Consider the following 18,148-nt stretch of genomic DNA (forward strand, 5'->3'; position numbering starts at 1 on the left):
AGTTCAGAGACTTATTAAATGAATGTATAAGATCATAACAAAGTATATATCTTAAAATTTCAAAGAATAACTGCTGTAATATTGTTGCCTTATTGGCTAATATCTAAGCCAATTTTATAATTTTAATACAAAATTGACTGCTCTAATAACTAATTATATCAAAAATAAATGAAGATCACTAAGAACGAGTGAAAAATCTTGTTTAAAAATGAATTATACAATATGTAACTTTTCAACACTTCTTTAATGACGAGTTATGAACAGTAATTCAAAAAAAGAATATGTCAACTTTTAAAATAGTTTTATAAATAATATATTTCATTGCTTGTTGAGTGCCAAAAAATTAAAATATTCAAATGAAAGTAAAAATATAACTGAAAAGCTGCTTAATGTCTGCTTATTATTCCACAATCATATCACTGGTACTTCTACAGCTATGCAGCAGTGCTTTGGAATACAGGGATCCTTCATATAGTTTAGATTTACTGCACTCTTAGAACCTATAACAGGTGTGATATAAAAAACAAAGGATGCTTATCACCACAAACTTTTTCGAACTGCTAGGAGTTCTTCTTCAGGCGTGAGACTGAATTACTGATGGGAACTGCAGCAATTTTAAGGATGAACTGATTCTATCGACAGCATGACAGATGTTGATGGACTCCGACCTTTAAGGTCATGTTGGGTCAACTAGACAAACACACACGTGTCTCACGTAACACCTTATTATTGTTTCTTGAATTACCTTTAACGGTTCACTCTGTCCCATCAGTAATTCAGTCTCACACCTGAAGAACTCCCAGCAGTTCGAAAACGTTTGTGGTGATAAGCATCCTTTGTTTTTTATATCACACCTGTTATAGGTTCTAAGAGTGCAGTATTTTACACATTCCGGTGTTCTCCAGTGTAGTGTAGTTTAGATTTGTTACCATAAGACTTCTATATCTTCAGGTTTCTTAAAAAGTATTTAAAGTATTATATCAGACAATGAAATGAAGCAAATTCCTATTCCTATCCCAACAGTCAGAATTATTCTTTGTAACCATTTTCCATTATCTTGTTGGAAGATGAAAAATTTCTTAATGTGAAAGAGAATATATACTATTCTAGTGTACAGTTCTCACTTTCATTTAAACATTCACTATATGTTAGTAATAAAAAAGTTTTTGTCAAATGACAACAAATTTTTATTTTGTCTTATGAATGAAATGAAGTAATTATTATGTAAAAAAAATTTAATGAAAGATCTTACTCATTAGAAGAAATGATTCAGTAGAATGATCTTAGATAAACGTATCCAAGTTTTATTTATCTAAAATCTCTTCATTATTCTATGCAAAATATTTTTTAAAAATTCAAATATGGATCAAAAAGTGATAAATGCTTAGTCTGACATCTCCTACGGATATAACTGCTTCATTACTGATGCATGCAAATAATGACATCAGAGAAACTTGGTAACTATGCCATTTGTTAAGTTTTATGCATGCAGCCCATAGCCAACAGTACATAATACAGTAAAACCTAAGTCAAAGTTTAAGGGGTAAAAAAAATCTTGACTTCAAGTTAAAGAGTTTCGAGTTAATACCCAATTTTTTCAAATTTTTTTGTGCTCATGAATTTTCTGTTATCAAGCTCTTCCCAAGAATCTTTTCACAGAACAATTACAAAATTCTATATAGTTTATTGTGTTTTTGAGTATGTTGTCAAGGCATCCCCTTTTTCTCCATTCAGATTGCCAGCAACATACTGTATCAATAAAAGGATGTTGACAGGAGATTGTAATGGTGTGGTATTGTGTTCAGCATGGAGCCATGATATTTATTTATCTTAATCATCTATATTTACATGATATATATATATAAGAGAAAATAAATATCAGGGACTTTCAACTGATGTAAGGTACAGTACATGGGAAAATAGGTATGAGTTAAAAGTACTGACAATTTCACCTTAAAGAGACTGTATTATATAGAAATCTCTACAAACTGTGTCTATAGCCAGTTTCAAGTTAATGAAGTTTGACTTAACAAGGTTTTACTATTAAACATTTTACAAAGAAAAAACAAATTCTTATTCATATATCTATTTAATCATGAAAATAATTTATTATATTACTCACCCAATATTGATATCTTGCCAAAGCCATGAACTATCATAAAGTCTCTGAACACGATTAAAACGTTTAAGACGAAATTTTTCCAAATCTAAAACATTCTGAGTTGGACCTAAAAGAATTCAAAATATTTACCTGACAAAAATTATCACAGTTTTTATAATTTATGCTTTGAAACATGAATAACAAGCATAGATTTGCATGCAGATGCAGCAATGTTTTCAAATAATCAAATGCCAGAAATGAATAATATTATTTAATAAATATAGCAATAATTCTTAATGTTGTTATTTAAATTTGATTCAATAATTTTTTGAAGCAATACATTCAATTATTAATGTATATACAAAATAAGCAATTTATATAACTTTTCAAATTTGTACAAATAGCAATTTTTAAAAATTTTCAAATGAAATAGTTTGAAATGAATTTATTATGATTATTGCTGATTGTATAATAAGAAAATTTTTGCAGCATTTCATCCATTTATTAAATAAATAAATAAATAACCAAAAAGTGCAAAAAGAATATAATACTTTACATTGGCATGACTTTTGTAAAATAAAAATGTTTTTTTGCATACCTTATTTATATTTTAAGGATTAAATAGCAACAAATATTGGATTAAATGCAAGCTTCCAAAATGTTAACACACTGATAAGACCGTTTTATGTACTTACGTCTGCAAAAGACTGATTATGAAGACCTCAAATGGAAGGCGTGTTGAAGAGAATTGGACATTTCAAAAATATTATAATCTATATTTACAATATTTTTATATATACTAAAAATAGTATTTTGAATAAAACTTTCTGTAATATATTACACTTAAATATTGTTTAAAAAGTGATTTTATTAATTAAAAAACAAATTATTATTTATATATTATTTCAATTTTAATAATTCTTTAATAATTTAAAAGTATTATTACGAATAATGAAAATCATATTATATTTTAAAAAATTAAATCAAGAAGAAATTTTTAATAAAGACCATCAACTTACATCCACTTTCATCTGATTCATCATCACAATCCTTCATTCCATCACATTGTTTTTGTAGTGGATAACATGAAATTCCATCCATACAAGTAGCATATCCCTGAGATTGATCACAATATTCTAAAGATAAAACAAATATAATAAAACAATTTGATATAAAAAATAATTAATTAATAAGGACTAATAAAATAAACTTATTATAAAATGTAAAGTATTGCATTTTTATTTCATTTCATTATATATATATGTACCATAAATCCTCACCATAATCCTCACCTACTTATTCATGGGTGATTAGGTGAGGCTTTATAGTGCTTCACAATGATGCCTCATCTACATACTCCTATGTACTCACCTACATATTTATTTGAAAATATATATGACATCACTGCAAATCAATAATACCATACAAAAACAATCAACATATAATAATAATTAAGCTAGCAACATATTTTGACTTCTAATCCCCTCAAATATTCTTCTGTCTTTTTTAAAACTGAATGGAGATGCTACGTAAAAGAAAAATCTGGTATTCATTAAGATGCAAACTTATACAACATAGAAATCATATAATAGAGTAACCTTGACTCAAATTTACAGAAACTCAATATAATTTTTTGAAATAACACTTATAATGTAAAAAAATTTCTTATAAATTTATTAAATTTAATCCATTAAAACAATGATTAAAAAAATATACAAGTTGAAATAAATAACAACTTCCAATAATAATAAAAATAAATGATAACTCCAGATCATTGATAAGTTGAAAAAAATGATTTTAAATGGAGTAAGGAACAATAAATTAATAAAAAAAATTAACACTAATTTAGGAACATTGAATGTTCTATTGTTTGTTATTGTTTAATTTACTATCTTTCAAATTCCATTAAAAGCATTTTTTTTTCTATTTCTGTAATAATAACTAAAATTATTTTAAAATCAATTACCTGGACGCTTTGTAATATTTGCATCAGTGAAAACGACTAAACCTGCAAACTGAATACAGAGAATTTGTTTATTCATTTTTAAAAAAGTTTAGAAATGTGATCATGTAAATGCAATATAAACAATACCTCAAATGTTCTATTGGTATCAATGCCATAAGTTGAAGAAGGAAAATGAACAATCTTTCCAGGACTGCCAATGCTAGAATGCCACATATGTGAAAGAGTTCCATTCATTGCTTCATCAAAAGTATTCATTTTTCCTAATACCTAATCATAAAAATTTATTTTAATTACTATAAATAAGGGTTGCAAAAAAGAATGTCCTTTAAACAATTACTGAAATTAAATTTTGAATATGAAATAACAATTAACTGGCAATATTAAATGTAAAAAGAAATTACTGTTTACAATGAACAGTGAATGATTTTGGTTTTATAACTAAAAAGAATAAAAATAATGTTATTTATTTAAGTAAATGCTAAACTTATAATAAAACAAATAATTTTTTTTATATACTTAATACTATTGGCTAGCTGAACTCAAATTTGTTTTAACATACTCAATAATAGAATTTAAAATTATTGATTTTAAATAGTTAGAATGTTCATGCTATCCAATGCAAATACTAGTTTTAACAACTGTCATTTGGTAAAAATTAAACTTATGTATTTCTTTTTGTGTATATTAGTCATATTATAGTGTATATTATAAAGACATTAGAATTTATAATAATTTTAAACCATTTTATACTTGTTATGGTATATATTTTGTGAAAAACTCTTATCTATTATCAGTGAAAATATGCCTAGCATAGATATTCCCATTAGCTTTTATAATACATAAAACAGAATTCTGTTTTATAGATTAATACTATTGATACTTAGGGATGTTTACTAGTTAAAATACCTGTGCATGAGTTAACTCATTTCCTGTATGCATGCTATATAAAATTCTGTCTACTGCTGATAATCCAACATAAGTTCCAGGTTTCCCTTTAATTATAACTTCAACAGTATTTAATGTTTTATCCTTTCTTTCATTTAATGTTACTGTAAACTATAAAAACATATTTGTTTAATAATAGTAAATGAAAGCTTTATATTATAAAAAACATAAAATAATTTATTTACATTATTTCTTGATATTCCATCCACAGGAAATGTAAGACTATCACAGACAACTATACCTTCTCTTGCAATATCATAAACAACTATTGTTGCTGAAGGTGACATTTCTGCAGCAACAGTTATTGCAAAAGTCTTAATAGTTGAAATCATCTCTTCATAACCAGATAATAATATCATTCCTTTGGAAAGTATCTGTGATATAAATTTAGTTCAGTTTATAATTTTTTATAATATATATACAATAATTTAAAAAATCAAGACTTACGACATAAAAAAATTTCTGTACATAATAATCAGCTCTTACGTGAAAAATTATATATTCTCCCACCTAAATAAATAAAAAAATAATTAATCTAATTTTTTAACAAACAAGATATATCTTATTAGAATCTCATTTAGAGAACAAATATTTGTTATCTATCCTATCTAAATATCTATCAAAACAATAAAATAGTTAACTGTAGGTTATAAGAGGACATAATCAGGTCTTCTTATAATCCACATCATTGATTCATGACAGCTTAAATTTGAAGAAATACACAAATACTTAAAAATATTTCTTAAGAAATAGTTCAAGGAAATTATTTCATCTTTTGAAGACGTGAACATCACAAGAGATTGAATTTACTGTACATGATTATTTTTAAAAATTATATCAAGTTATTATGTTAAACAATACAAATAATAAAGATTATTTTACTTAGATTGATAAACTTCACATAAGATAACAAAAAACTGTACACTTTCTAACCAGCAAATGTGTTTAATAAACCAAATAAATAAATGCTTTTGATCTATTGAAGGCCCTCCTCAGTTATTACATTGAACATAAATGGTTAAGATAATTCAAATAGATGACTTGAATTTTACAAAAAGTCATAGTTGCATAATTGGTTCTTGTATAAATATTGTCAGACCCTTAATATTTATAAATATTGTCAGACCCTTAATATTGTCAGACCCTAATTACCCTAACAAACAATGTTAATCTATATTATTCCCAGGAGTACCATAAAACAGAGTAAATTCAACAAATAATATGCATAGGGATCTTGAGAAGACATGCATGTGCCTCTTTGGCTTACGAGGTTAGAAGTCTTGGTGTGAGATCACCAAGACTTCATGCGCTAAAGATGGTTCCTTGGTCCTTAAAATTAATTGTCTTGCTGTTTTAGTGGATTTATATATCTTCAGCTCTTCTGTATGTTTTATACAGAACAGTTTTTAAATAAGGTTTACACTTTTGTAATACTTTTAATTTACATTCATTTACTTTACATTTACATTCAAATGTTTGTTAATAAATCAGAAATATAAATCTCTATTGGTATAAATTTTTATTTCTTGCTAATATCTAATATAAAATCATGAATAAATGTAGATTTACATCAATTTAAATAATCTTTTTCCTACATCAAAAGTCATATTTAAAATTATACATTTAAAATAAAGTATCACTTACTGTAATCTGGTAGGCAATGCTTTTTAAAAAATAATATACAGTAGAGTACCATTTATTGTAATCACATTTTGTTATACTGTAGTTATCATTAATTTCAGGTAAATCACCTCATCTCAAAGTCATGCTCTATCAGCCTCAATATGCTAATCACGTACACTCACCATCATTATTGCTATAACTCAATTAGTGTTTTAAACATTAAACATTAATCATGTTCAGCGCTGTAACTAGCCTTTTATGTGCCCGGTGCAAGCATCTGTAACTACACCCCAAAACTATGACCCAAAACTTGGTCCAGGCCATTTCTGCACCCCCCCAGGGTCTACGCCCTGTGCCTGGGCACCGCCCTAGTTACGGCACTGATCATGTTAATAATTATTTGTCTGCAATACAATAGTTTAAATTACTGGCATTTCTTACTTAAGTTATATACTAGCTATTATTAAAGATAATACTGAAAAACCAGCAGGCAAACCAAAATGAATAAAGTGCTATTAATTAATAACTCTTAATGTTACACATTTTTTAATAGTCTTAATATGTCATAATGCCAGTGTCAATAAATGAAAAATTTCTATTAAGTTGGATTAAGTAAGACTACAATGTTCTTCAGTTATTGTTACTAGTATATGTGAGTTTCAAAGTGATTACAATAATTGGATTCTACTATAGTTTTAAAAATCCAAAAATAAATTGCTAAGTTAAATAAACCAAAATATTTATTAGAAAATAAACATTTTAAAACTAATTTAGTTTGGCATAACGTCTCCAAGTAAAAATTGGATATAATTCAACAAATAGAATATGAAATTCCAAATGTAAATTTTTAAATATTAACTGTTAATTTTACATTTTTTTTTTTTTTGGTTGAATTGTATTTAACTTGGAGAAGTGATGCTGGAATAAATTAGTGTGAATATATTTCATTTTCCAAAAATATTTTGGTTTCCTTAGCAGTTTATTTTTGGATTTTTAAGTATAGTACTAAGCAATTTTTTATGCAATTTTTAATATATCTTTTCAATAGCAATTGAGAAATGGACTGAAATAAATATAGTTTCAATTTCAGTTTTATTAAAAATAACTATATATTGTTAAATAATCTGTAAATTATTGAATAACTATTCAAAAGTATGCTTTTAAAACTACATTTCATTTTCAACTCTTTTCTTTTTATACAATCATCCAATAAAATTTTATTCTAAAATCAATATTTTAGAGATTTATGTAATTTAATTTGACAAATCAACAAAATAATAGATAATGATATGATTTTAAATTTAAAAAAAATAGTAAAGCAGTAAATAATTTATAAAAAAATTTTTAAAATAATTATTTATCTTTGCTCTATTTTTAATGATTAACAATAAAATATAAAATATATCATAAATATGTATAAATATTTTAAATATGAGACATATCCCAAAAATAAGGTTCAATATTTTATAACAACTTATTAACAAATTACATAAAAAATTAAAGTAACCATTTGAAAGTACACAGTCTATACTATTTTTTACACAGCTGCCATTCTTGCACCTTTTCTAGCAGGTGACAAGGCAAAATTCCTTTCTGTAAAAATTCTCCACTTAATGATTTGAAAGTCCACGACTACATTTTTAACTTCATCATCATCCAACCAGTGTTTCTTAACACCAACATGTTTCTTAACAAATCCAAAAAGGTAAAAGTCAGAGAAAGCTATATCTGGAGTAAGCTCAGGATGGTTTATTATTTTCCATTCATACTTTTTTAGCCAGACTAAAGTCTAGTGTTGCCACCTTTGCAAAATTTTTAACCTGGATGGCAGGTCAGGTTTGTTCAAACAGAAGTTCCTGACGCACGTGCAATGCCATTTTACAATGCAAAGAATAATGTGCATGCCGGTTCTAAATCAGTTACAGTTAGGGACTAGGGACTTGTGTATGAGTAATGTATGTAACCTAAATTAAGGAAGAAAGAACAGATAATTTAGCTCCATAGAAAACGTGTATGGACTTACAAACAAAAGAAAAAAAAAAAAGGTCGAGAGGCAGGTTGTGCGTCACACGTTGGCGTAAACAGAGTAACGTGGTGGAATGGCAGATGAGTTTCAGTGAGTGTGAGGTCTTTCACTGTTCAAATGGTGTAAATTTATAAAAATAATTTGTTTCATCGTAATTTCACAATTTCTATGAAATTCCTGGACAAAATTAATAGTTTACCCGGAGAGTGAGTCAATTCCCAGACTGTCCGGGTGAAAACCAGATGGGTGGTAACACTATTAAAGTCTCTGACATCATAGAATGGAATTGCATTATTGAGCAACAGGCATCCTTCCTGCACCTCCTCTGATCTTTATCTTTTTGAACCTGTTAAGAAACATCTTGTGGCTATACTTCTCAGATGATGATGAAGTTAAAGATGTAAGTATGGATTTGCTCAAATCACTAACTTGTAAGTGGAAAACTTTTTCAGAAAGGAACTTTTACCCTTGTCTCTTATAGGGAAAAGTGTTTAGAAAAGAATGGCAGCTATGTATAAAAATAGCTGAGACTGTGTATTTTCAAATGGCTAATTTAATTTTTTAATGTAATTTGTTATTATAAAAGTTATTATAAAAGGTTGTATCTTATTTCATTTCACCAACACCTAATTTTGCTGAGCTTAAAATTCTTTTATTTTTACAAATGCTTTCAACCTATTTATAATATTAAACCTGATGATGGCCTATATTAAATAGGTTGAAAACGTTTGTAAAAATAAAAGAATTTTAAGTTCAGCAAAATTAGGTGTTAATGAAATGAAGTGAATTATTATTATTTGCTAATAAAGTGGTGGATAGATAGGTTGTATCTTACTTTTGGGACCATGTCCCATATAAAAAGTACAATCATTTAGGGAAAACAAAAAATCACTAATTTATTTATGCTCAAATATAAATCTTATTACAAAAGAATCTAATGTTTTTGGATTATTTATCCACCTTTTGCAATAAAAATTTTAAGTAAAATTACAAGTTTGTTATAAGTATAAACTGGGGTTTTTATTTTATGTAAATAAATAAAAAAAAAGTGAGATATTTTATAACTTTGAATTAAGATATCATTCTTGGAAAATTTAAATTCTTATTAAAAATGAATGGATAATTTTAAACATGTTTTTTATAGATAAATTATAAATGTTATTGATAATTCACAAATATTTATATTTAATCTTATCATTAGATAGGTAATTAGCATTTTCTTTTGTAAGAAACAAATAGCTACTGTTTCAATAAAATCAATTAAAGCACATAGATTTATGTATCATATTCAAAACTGTTCTTACCTTTGGATGTTTAGTGCTTGTTGAAACATGAATACGATGATTTGTAGGAGCATATGATGCATACATAAGAAGATTTGCTTTAGCTGTTTCTCCAGTATCATCTTGATAATAAGCCTATTTGAAAAAATTAAAATGATGAATTAAGATAAATCTTATGTAATTTTTTTTATCAGTTTATATATTAAATTTACCTCTAAATGTACAGCATATACATTATTTAAGTTTTTTCCTTTCAGTTGTGTATGAAGATCAATATTAACTTGCCATATTCCTGGTTGAGTAGGCAACATTTGTTCTTGATGAGTGTTAAGATCTTTAATATCACTATTTTTAAATGTAACCAATGTTTTAATTTCCAATTGTCTGTTAGCTAGTCTCCAAGGAGGAAGAGCAGAACCATCATGAAAGGAAACTGCAAGCTTTAATAACATTTGTAATAATTAAAATAAAAAAATAGTTGTTTGTTAAAAATATATTTTTTAAAAATTATAAAGTAAAAATTAAATTTATAAATTATAAATTTACATATATTAAACAAAAAATTTGTAAATATTTACATATGCTTTGAATGGCATAGCAGGCTTAAAAACTTGTGGTGATGATCCTAAAAATTTTAATTCTACATCAGAGTTAAAAATAATTGTTTGAGCAAATCCCACTTCGATTCGATTAAGGTAGTGTTCACCAACATGTGCTTCCACTGTAACTGTAGACTTATCTAAATACTGTAATTTCCACTTTAATTCATTCATAGGAATTTTGAACTCTTGCATGCCATCAAACTGTAATTTAATTAAAGAATAATATATTAATACATATATTTTTAGAAACAGTTAAGATGATGTATTTTCATTAAATAAAAATTTTTCATCTGAAAATGTTTCCAGAAATACATTATACTGTATATGAAATTTCTGGTTCCAGCAAAAAAATTGGCCTGAGGAAGAGCCCAGGAGGGGCAGCGAAAACGTTCGCCATTTTGAAAATATTTCACGCCAGTTATCGGTTATAGAAGGTATTTAATTTTGTTTATACAACCCGATGTGGGAGAAGCGTTAGTTATGAAATTTCTCTTAAACATTCTGTGTATTTCATTCTGTTAATAAAAAAGCATTTTATGTATTTCATTTGTTCAAAAAAAAAAAAAAAATTGGCAAAAAGGGCTTGTCTACTTTGGGCTCTATACAACTGCTTGACAACCTTGTCCATCTGTTATTAATATGTTTAGTATGATTTTTATCCTCTTGTCTGATCTAGCCTTTATTGCATGTTACAAAACCAAAGAACAGACCACTACTTAATTAGTTCTGTTATATGCTACGATTATATAATTTTATTATGTATTTATCCATAGAACATTTTAATTTCACATTCAATACTGATTATTATAAATATAAGCAGATAGCAGACAACCTTCCAGACCTTTCTCTTATGATATAATAACTCATATATATTTATATATATAGATAGATAATAAATAGAATAATCAGTTAAATGTATTCAATATATAATTATATACTTATTTATTAATATTAGAAGTGACTGGAAAGATAGAAAATCAATCTTTGATGCATATATGAAAAAACAAACTGATGTGGGTAGAATATTAACATGATATATGATTACAATAAATTCATTACTCTTTGTTTTGAAAATATATTTAAATTTTTTAAATTTACATGATAATTTAAGGTTTATGCTAAAATTTACTTACATATTTATATTTTTTTTCAGTAACAAATTGAGATTTTTTATATCCATAACCAACGATAAAAATTTTAATTGTCAAATTTCCAGTTACAGCAACTCCACTTGTATAACTAAAAGAAAAAAATTAATTATAATATTAAATAATTTATATTTATTAATTTTTAAAAAAATTAATTACTTTGCTTCAACTCTTCCATAAATATATTTATCATTATTCAAACAAAATGGTGATACAGTAACATTAACTTCATATGGAGTTTGATCTGTAAAATTTAATAATTACATATTATTTTTAATTATCTTTATAAAAATTAATGCAATAAAGTTTATGACTTACAATACTCTTCCACATAAAATGTTTTATCTTCTATTTGTCCCTGGAATTTAATCAAAAATTATAAATATTTTAATAACAATAATCAAACTTATAGCATTTAGTAAATATACTGTATTATGATTTACAAGTTAATTATTGTATAATAAAAGTTTAGCAATTATTTATTTATATTAATTTATCAAAGAAAATAGTTTACCTGAGCTACGACTCTAATTGACCAATTACCATATACTGGTTGTTGGGAAAGTGGATATTCTAAACTAACAGCACCTAAAAGTTTTGCAAATGATTATATGATAAATAATATTAAATATTTCATTTATTATTTTAAAAACTATTTTTAATAAACTACCTAAATTTGTTTGACGAGACAGCCATCTCTTCATCACAGTTCCATGTGGATCTAGCATATACACATCTACTGCATCAGAAAATGCTTTTAGGTTTGTAGCAATAGGAATAGCTCTAAATCGAACTAAAAGATTTTAATATTTATTAATGATAATGCATCAGTAGTAAATTGGTTTGTTTTCTTTTTAAAGCAATACCTAGCTGTCCTTGTTGATAAATGGGCTTATCTGTTTGTATAAAGATTGTCATAGAACGTTGTGAGAATTCCAAAAAAGTTTCATTAGCAAATGCAGTACCTCCTAGAACACCATTTACGTTACCTTCTATCCTTAGTTTGTACTGACCAACAGTACTTGTTGGTGGTATCTGCAAATAAAATAATATATAATAAGCCTATTATTTTACTTAATTAATATAAATTCTATTAGAGCAAATTCATATTTGTTTTTCTTAAAAACTTATAATTGGAAAGATCATAATTCAAACTCTAATTACTCTTAGAAGTAAACAAAAACCATTATTAAAACTATCAATAAATAAAAGTACATTTTATAATCCTGGCACTTTCAAGTATTATAACTTATCTTCAGGGATAGAAATATTAATATTTAGTAAAAATAGATTCAAATTTCAGAATATATTAAAGAACTTGAAACCGCTAGTTATAGAATGCACATTTATTTGTTGGAGGCTCTGTTTTGTTTAATCATAAATCTATTAGTATTTTAAATAAAATAGGATATGAATGGGATATGATAATTTACATAAAATAGTAAATAAAAATATGGTATATTGTGCCAAGCAAAATTCTTCTTTAGGCTACTGTACACTTATAAACAAAAGAAAGTCAAAAATCTTTCATATTTGTTCTCATTAAAAAAAACTTTGATTTATTCATTATTAGGTTTTTTTATTGGGTTAATTAATGGAAATTAACCAGTAATATTAACTTTTTAAATATACAAATAAAACACTATCTCAAGCAAAGATTGCTTTTTAAATATAGTACACAATAAAAGTATTAAATTTATTTCGTAATGTCACATTTTTTTTTTCATTTTTGCTCTTTCTGCGGTGGGCACTAGAAGCTTTTTTCCCATGATGTGTTTAACTAGATCCAAGAGTGGAGTGATATGTTGAAAATGGGGCTGACGTATTCAAGACAGACTGCCCATGAAAAATACGTACTGCTGTTAACCTGTATTCAATTCTCCATAGTGGCAAGTTGCCTTGGTCATTGGACCATCCCTAATTTCATACAAATGAAATCTTTCATAACACAAGGAATCTAATATTGTCACTCGTGTTCTTGGACATAATCAAAATTAACTAATAAACTTCATATTAAATTATTAAATATGCTCAATTTTAAGTAAACCTAAAAGCGGAAAAATAATTTTTCATGTTTATGAAAGTCAGGAAAAGAATGACAATAAAGAAATAATTTAAACTTTAATGAATAAATAGTAAAATATATTTTGTAGTAGTATGATAGATAAGTAGCACAAGTTATATGACCATATTAATTAATTAATAATAACAATACTAATTTCAGTTGCTTGGATAAGATACATGAAAAATTTGTATATAGAAAAAAACATTTCAATGTAACAATTATGCTGGTAAAGATGTGTTTTAAATAAAACAGATTTCTTGAATACTATATATATATAAAAGATATATATATATCTATTTAAATGAATGTTGTTAATGATTGTGTCTGTTTAAGAAATAGTTGAAAATAATATAATGTATGTAGTTTTTCTCTCTTAGAAAATACAAACTTATCCCATATAAATTCTTCCCTGAACTTTTGTAAAATGATCTGATAATTCTCAATTTTGAGGACTGAGAATATCAATCTAGAAATGTCCCATAAAAAAGAAAAATTTACATTTAAGTCGCTACATTGGACGTCCATCCATCGTAAAACTTTATATGAATATGTAATCGGAGTTCCTGCCAAAGTCCCGCTTTTCAGTCATAAAATTGATAAGGCAAGTCTTTCTTAAATCTGATACGAGTTTATTTCATTACAGTTTTGAAAAAAGCGGTAAATTTTTACCTTTAATAATAATGTTTCGGGGGTTTTCAGTTTACATTCCTGAGACGATGAGGCAAGTTCGACACCATCACGAAGAATAGAAGCACGAACAGTCATGGGATTTGTTGAGCTATATATAATGACTACTACACGAAATATTTGACCAGGACGTACAATTTTTGATGCAAGCACAAAATAAGTTCTGAAAAATTAATAAATACATCAATACATAATCTATAAATCAATACTTATTTAAATCTTTAAATATATTTTATTTTTAAGGCATTACAGACAAAAGATTTAGTAGGTTGTTTGTTATAAACAACTGGCACACATGAATCTTTTAAAAATTAGAAACAGATTCTGTAATTTTAACTGTACATTTCCTTGATTGAAACCTTGTTGTTGACCATAAAACAGAAATTTAATTTTATGACCAACAGTATGTTTACGTTTAAAGTCAACAATATGGTTTCTATTAGTGAATTATCGTATTGCCTCGATAATAGTAACAAGTTAACATAGTTTTCACGCACGTGTATTAAGTGGCCTGGTGTTGACTGACGTCACTTCTTTTCTATGCCATCGGAGACCGTCTGGAGGAGATTTTTAGTTGTTATAATGAAAACATAATATCGCCCCATTCAACCAGGAAAAATGGGAATATTGATGAGAGTTCGTTTTCCTCTGAAGTATAGAGGCGTGATCGCACAACGGAAAGGAAACGGCACTTGTAACGGAGACGAACAAAGTCGCTAGGCTCTTGTCATGTTTAGAAATCGAGGGGCCCTTCCTGAATGGCCCGAAGTGTGTATTCGAAACGATCTTTAAAATTACGAAAATCGAATTTACTATATACAGGAGCTGATCTAGGTTTTTCGGGGCATAAGGCTTATTGATGTCCAATGGGGCCCCATTTTTTGTTAGATTAAATATCTTTAAATCGGGATTTAAAATTCATTTTTAATAACATCAAAATCAGAGTTGAAATATATTTATTTATGAAATGGTGTTGAATGACAAACTTTATCAGAAAAAGTATTAAAAATTTATGATAATAATTCAATTTTTGTGGACCCTTGACACTTGGGGGCCCCGGGCTTAAGCCCTATTAGTTCATATGTAGATACGCCCTTGACTATATACAACTATTTATTAATTAATAATCAGTGGCGCCGAGCTGGGTGCAGTTGCCCCACACTAATTATCATAGGGAGCATAGTATAACTTATACTTTGCCCCCACACCCAGTTTATAAAAACGTATAAAGACTCGAGTATATTTCCAGTACGTAATGACAGACTTTACAAAACAATTGAAAATTTATATTTAAAATCAGGTTATGTTTACTTTCTATAAACACAATTAAAGAATATATATTTTCAGTGGTGGAGTAAAACTTTTGGGGACCCGTAAGCATAGAAGATTGGGGACTCCCCGTACATAATTTTTGGGCTAATAAACTAATAACTCTAAATATAGCTGTAGAATTATTTATAAATTATAATATACCAGCAACGGGTAAAATTGCTTTATTTTTTTCCTCAATTTCTGAGCCCCGAGACCCAGGCCCGGTATGCCTAGTGGGCCATGGTATTGTATGCTTTGTATGAGTATAGAAAGCGGTCGACGAATCAAATCTAATTTTGGAAAGGGGTCGACAAGGAAAAAAGGTTGGGAACCTTTTGATCTAAACGGTATTACACATTGTTATAAAGTATTAGACAGAAAATTTCAGTGGACGTAAATTGTAAAACTCGGATAATTTATCTTCAGCAGTTCTTAAGTATAAAATTGATGACAGTTTGATTGGAATTGGCAGACACGACCTGACATACAGCAATTGACATTTCTTGTGATCCTTCTCTACCAAAGGACTTAGATTCTTTAATTTTTTTAAATGTTTCAATGCACTTTACTTATATAAAACAACTCTTAAAGTTTTCTATGACTTGAATACTGAATTTGCATAAAAAAATATGTAAATGTTTCATATATTTCTCACCCCCACGAGTCGATTAATATTTTATTAGTAACAATAGATAAATACACTCTGTTATACTTTTATTCTAGTTTTAAGTGTCCTAAATATTTTTTTATCGATTAAAATATGGCAATTAACACATAAAATCAATAAATAATTCCATTTGATTAATTAAGAAAGATTTTTTTCGACTCAAAAAAATCAAAAATCTTTCATTTATTTATTTTTTATTAACACTATTAATTATTAATTCGTAATGAATTATTAATTTTTCATTATTTTAAATTAATTAATGCTAATTAACTGTTTCTTTTTAATGATAAGTTCGAAATAAAACTTAAACAATTTTAAGAAGAATTTATCCACGTTGCAGAGTTATTGCTTCACACCTCTGCAGTTTCAATTAAAATGTTATTAAACTAACAAAATGCGGAAGAGTTGTTAGTTTATTTCTTTCTTGATTTAAATTCTTTAAAATTATTTTGAAACGAGGAATAAAAACATTTGCAAATGAGGAAAAAGACGAGAAGAAAAGACAGAAAGAAGATTGTCATCTTCAAAAGAAGTTGTCTGGTCACTTTAACTATACTCTACGTAATGGCATACAATAATTCTATTTACGAGGCAGTAAAAATGCTATATTTCAAGATTTCAGGGACGAGATAAAAATTATTCAGCTTTAGAATTAGCATAAGACATCCAACGTGGGTCTACTCTATAAAAATCGTTTTCAAATTTTAAAATTTCTAAAAGAAATGCACACGTTAGATCTAACCGTTATGGATATATCCAGCAGCAGACTATAATAAGGTAAATAGAGATTTCTCGTGTCAAAAAATTATTATTATTTCTTATAACATTGTTATTTTGTAACCTAAAAAAATGATTATAATATTTTTTGTTCATTTTATAGATTTCTGTAATAAACTTTATACTATATAAATTATTGGCAAATGTTTTTAAGAGTAAACCAGACCTTTTCTGATGGGGCCCCAAATTACTTTTAGCTCCAGGCCCCCCAAAAAACACGATCCGCCTCCGGATATATCATTAAATATTCAAACCATTTGAAAACTTTTATTCAGAATCATAAATACGTGAAGGATTTTCATGAAAAGTATAGATATTTCTGAATAATAATGTAATTTCTTGCATATCTACAAATCTTATTAATTTGATTTTAAGACAGAAAATAGCCTATTTGGTCTGTTTATAATTAATGTTAACATGATAAAATGAATATTTTATTTAATTCTTTGCGAAGAATCATATTTAAGCATAAGCTTCGAGAAAATCGAATTTTTAATTATTAATTTTGAATTTCATTTAAAAAACTGAGAAATTTATATTTATAAAACTATCCGCGATTATTCTCTATTCTAGTAGCTAAACGAAGCGAGAAATCAATCATATTTGGTGCATAATCCAACAAAACTTTCGTTGGAGACGTGAAGAACGTTCCGCTTAATTGAAACTTGTCACTCTCAACTGCGTGGCACAGTGAGTAACATTGAGCCATCTGTCCTTTGCTTTGATCAATTTCCTGTCTCAGTGTGGAGATTTTTTCCCCTTCTAATGCGATAAATCCCATTGCAATCATCATTGAGTTTCAGGTAGTCTCCTCTTCACGAACCTTCTCCTTTCTAACTTAAAACCATACGGATCTCTACATTTAACCTTGCATAATATAAAGCCTTTATTTATATTCATCGTTATACAATGGTTGTATATATAATAATCTTTTATATATTTTCTAT

The 18,148-nt window shown here is 26.9% G+C and overlaps 1 protein-coding gene across 2 annotated transcripts in view; it reads right to left on the bottom strand.

The window, feature by feature from the left end:
* Positions 1-18,148, bottom strand: part of LOC136982978 (CD109 antigen-like) — a 53,291-nt gene that overhangs the window by 24,536 nt on the left and 10,607 nt on the right. For both annotated transcript variants that reach the window (XM_067279566.1, XM_067279565.1), the window contains exons 3-19: positions 14,429-14,609; positions 12,561-12,729; positions 12,365-12,487; positions 12,209-12,282; positions 12,013-12,052; positions 11,854-11,938; positions 11,680-11,785; positions 10,523-10,747; positions 10,157-10,384; positions 9,966-10,079; positions 5,460-5,522; positions 5,198-5,386; positions 4,974-5,123; positions 4,194-4,334; positions 4,068-4,116; positions 3,121-3,237; positions 2,123-2,228 (exon numbers count right to left, since the gene is read on the bottom strand). In XM_067279566.1, coding sequence (XP_067135667.1) covers positions 2,123-2,228; positions 3,121-3,237; positions 4,068-4,116; positions 4,194-4,334; positions 4,974-5,123; positions 5,198-5,386; positions 5,460-5,522; positions 9,966-10,079; positions 10,157-10,384; positions 10,523-10,747; positions 11,680-11,785; positions 11,854-11,938; positions 12,013-12,052; positions 12,209-12,282; positions 12,365-12,487; positions 12,561-12,729; positions 14,429-14,609 — 2,160 coding nt within the window. The remainder of the gene's footprint in view (positions 1-2,122; positions 2,229-3,120; positions 3,238-4,067; positions 4,117-4,193; positions 4,335-4,973; positions 5,124-5,197; positions 5,387-5,459; positions 5,523-9,965; positions 10,080-10,156; positions 10,385-10,522; positions 10,748-11,679; positions 11,786-11,853; positions 11,939-12,012; positions 12,053-12,208; positions 12,283-12,364; positions 12,488-12,560; positions 12,730-14,428; positions 14,610-18,148) is intronic.

The sequence above is a fragment of the Centruroides vittatus genome, unplaced genomic scaffold (assembly GCF_030686945.1).
Source record: "Centruroides vittatus isolate TY-2023 unplaced genomic scaffold, ASM3068694v2 contig_875, whole genome shotgun sequence".
Taxonomy (NCBI): Eukaryota; Metazoa; Arthropoda; class Arachnida; order Scorpiones; family Buthidae; genus Centruroides; species Centruroides vittatus.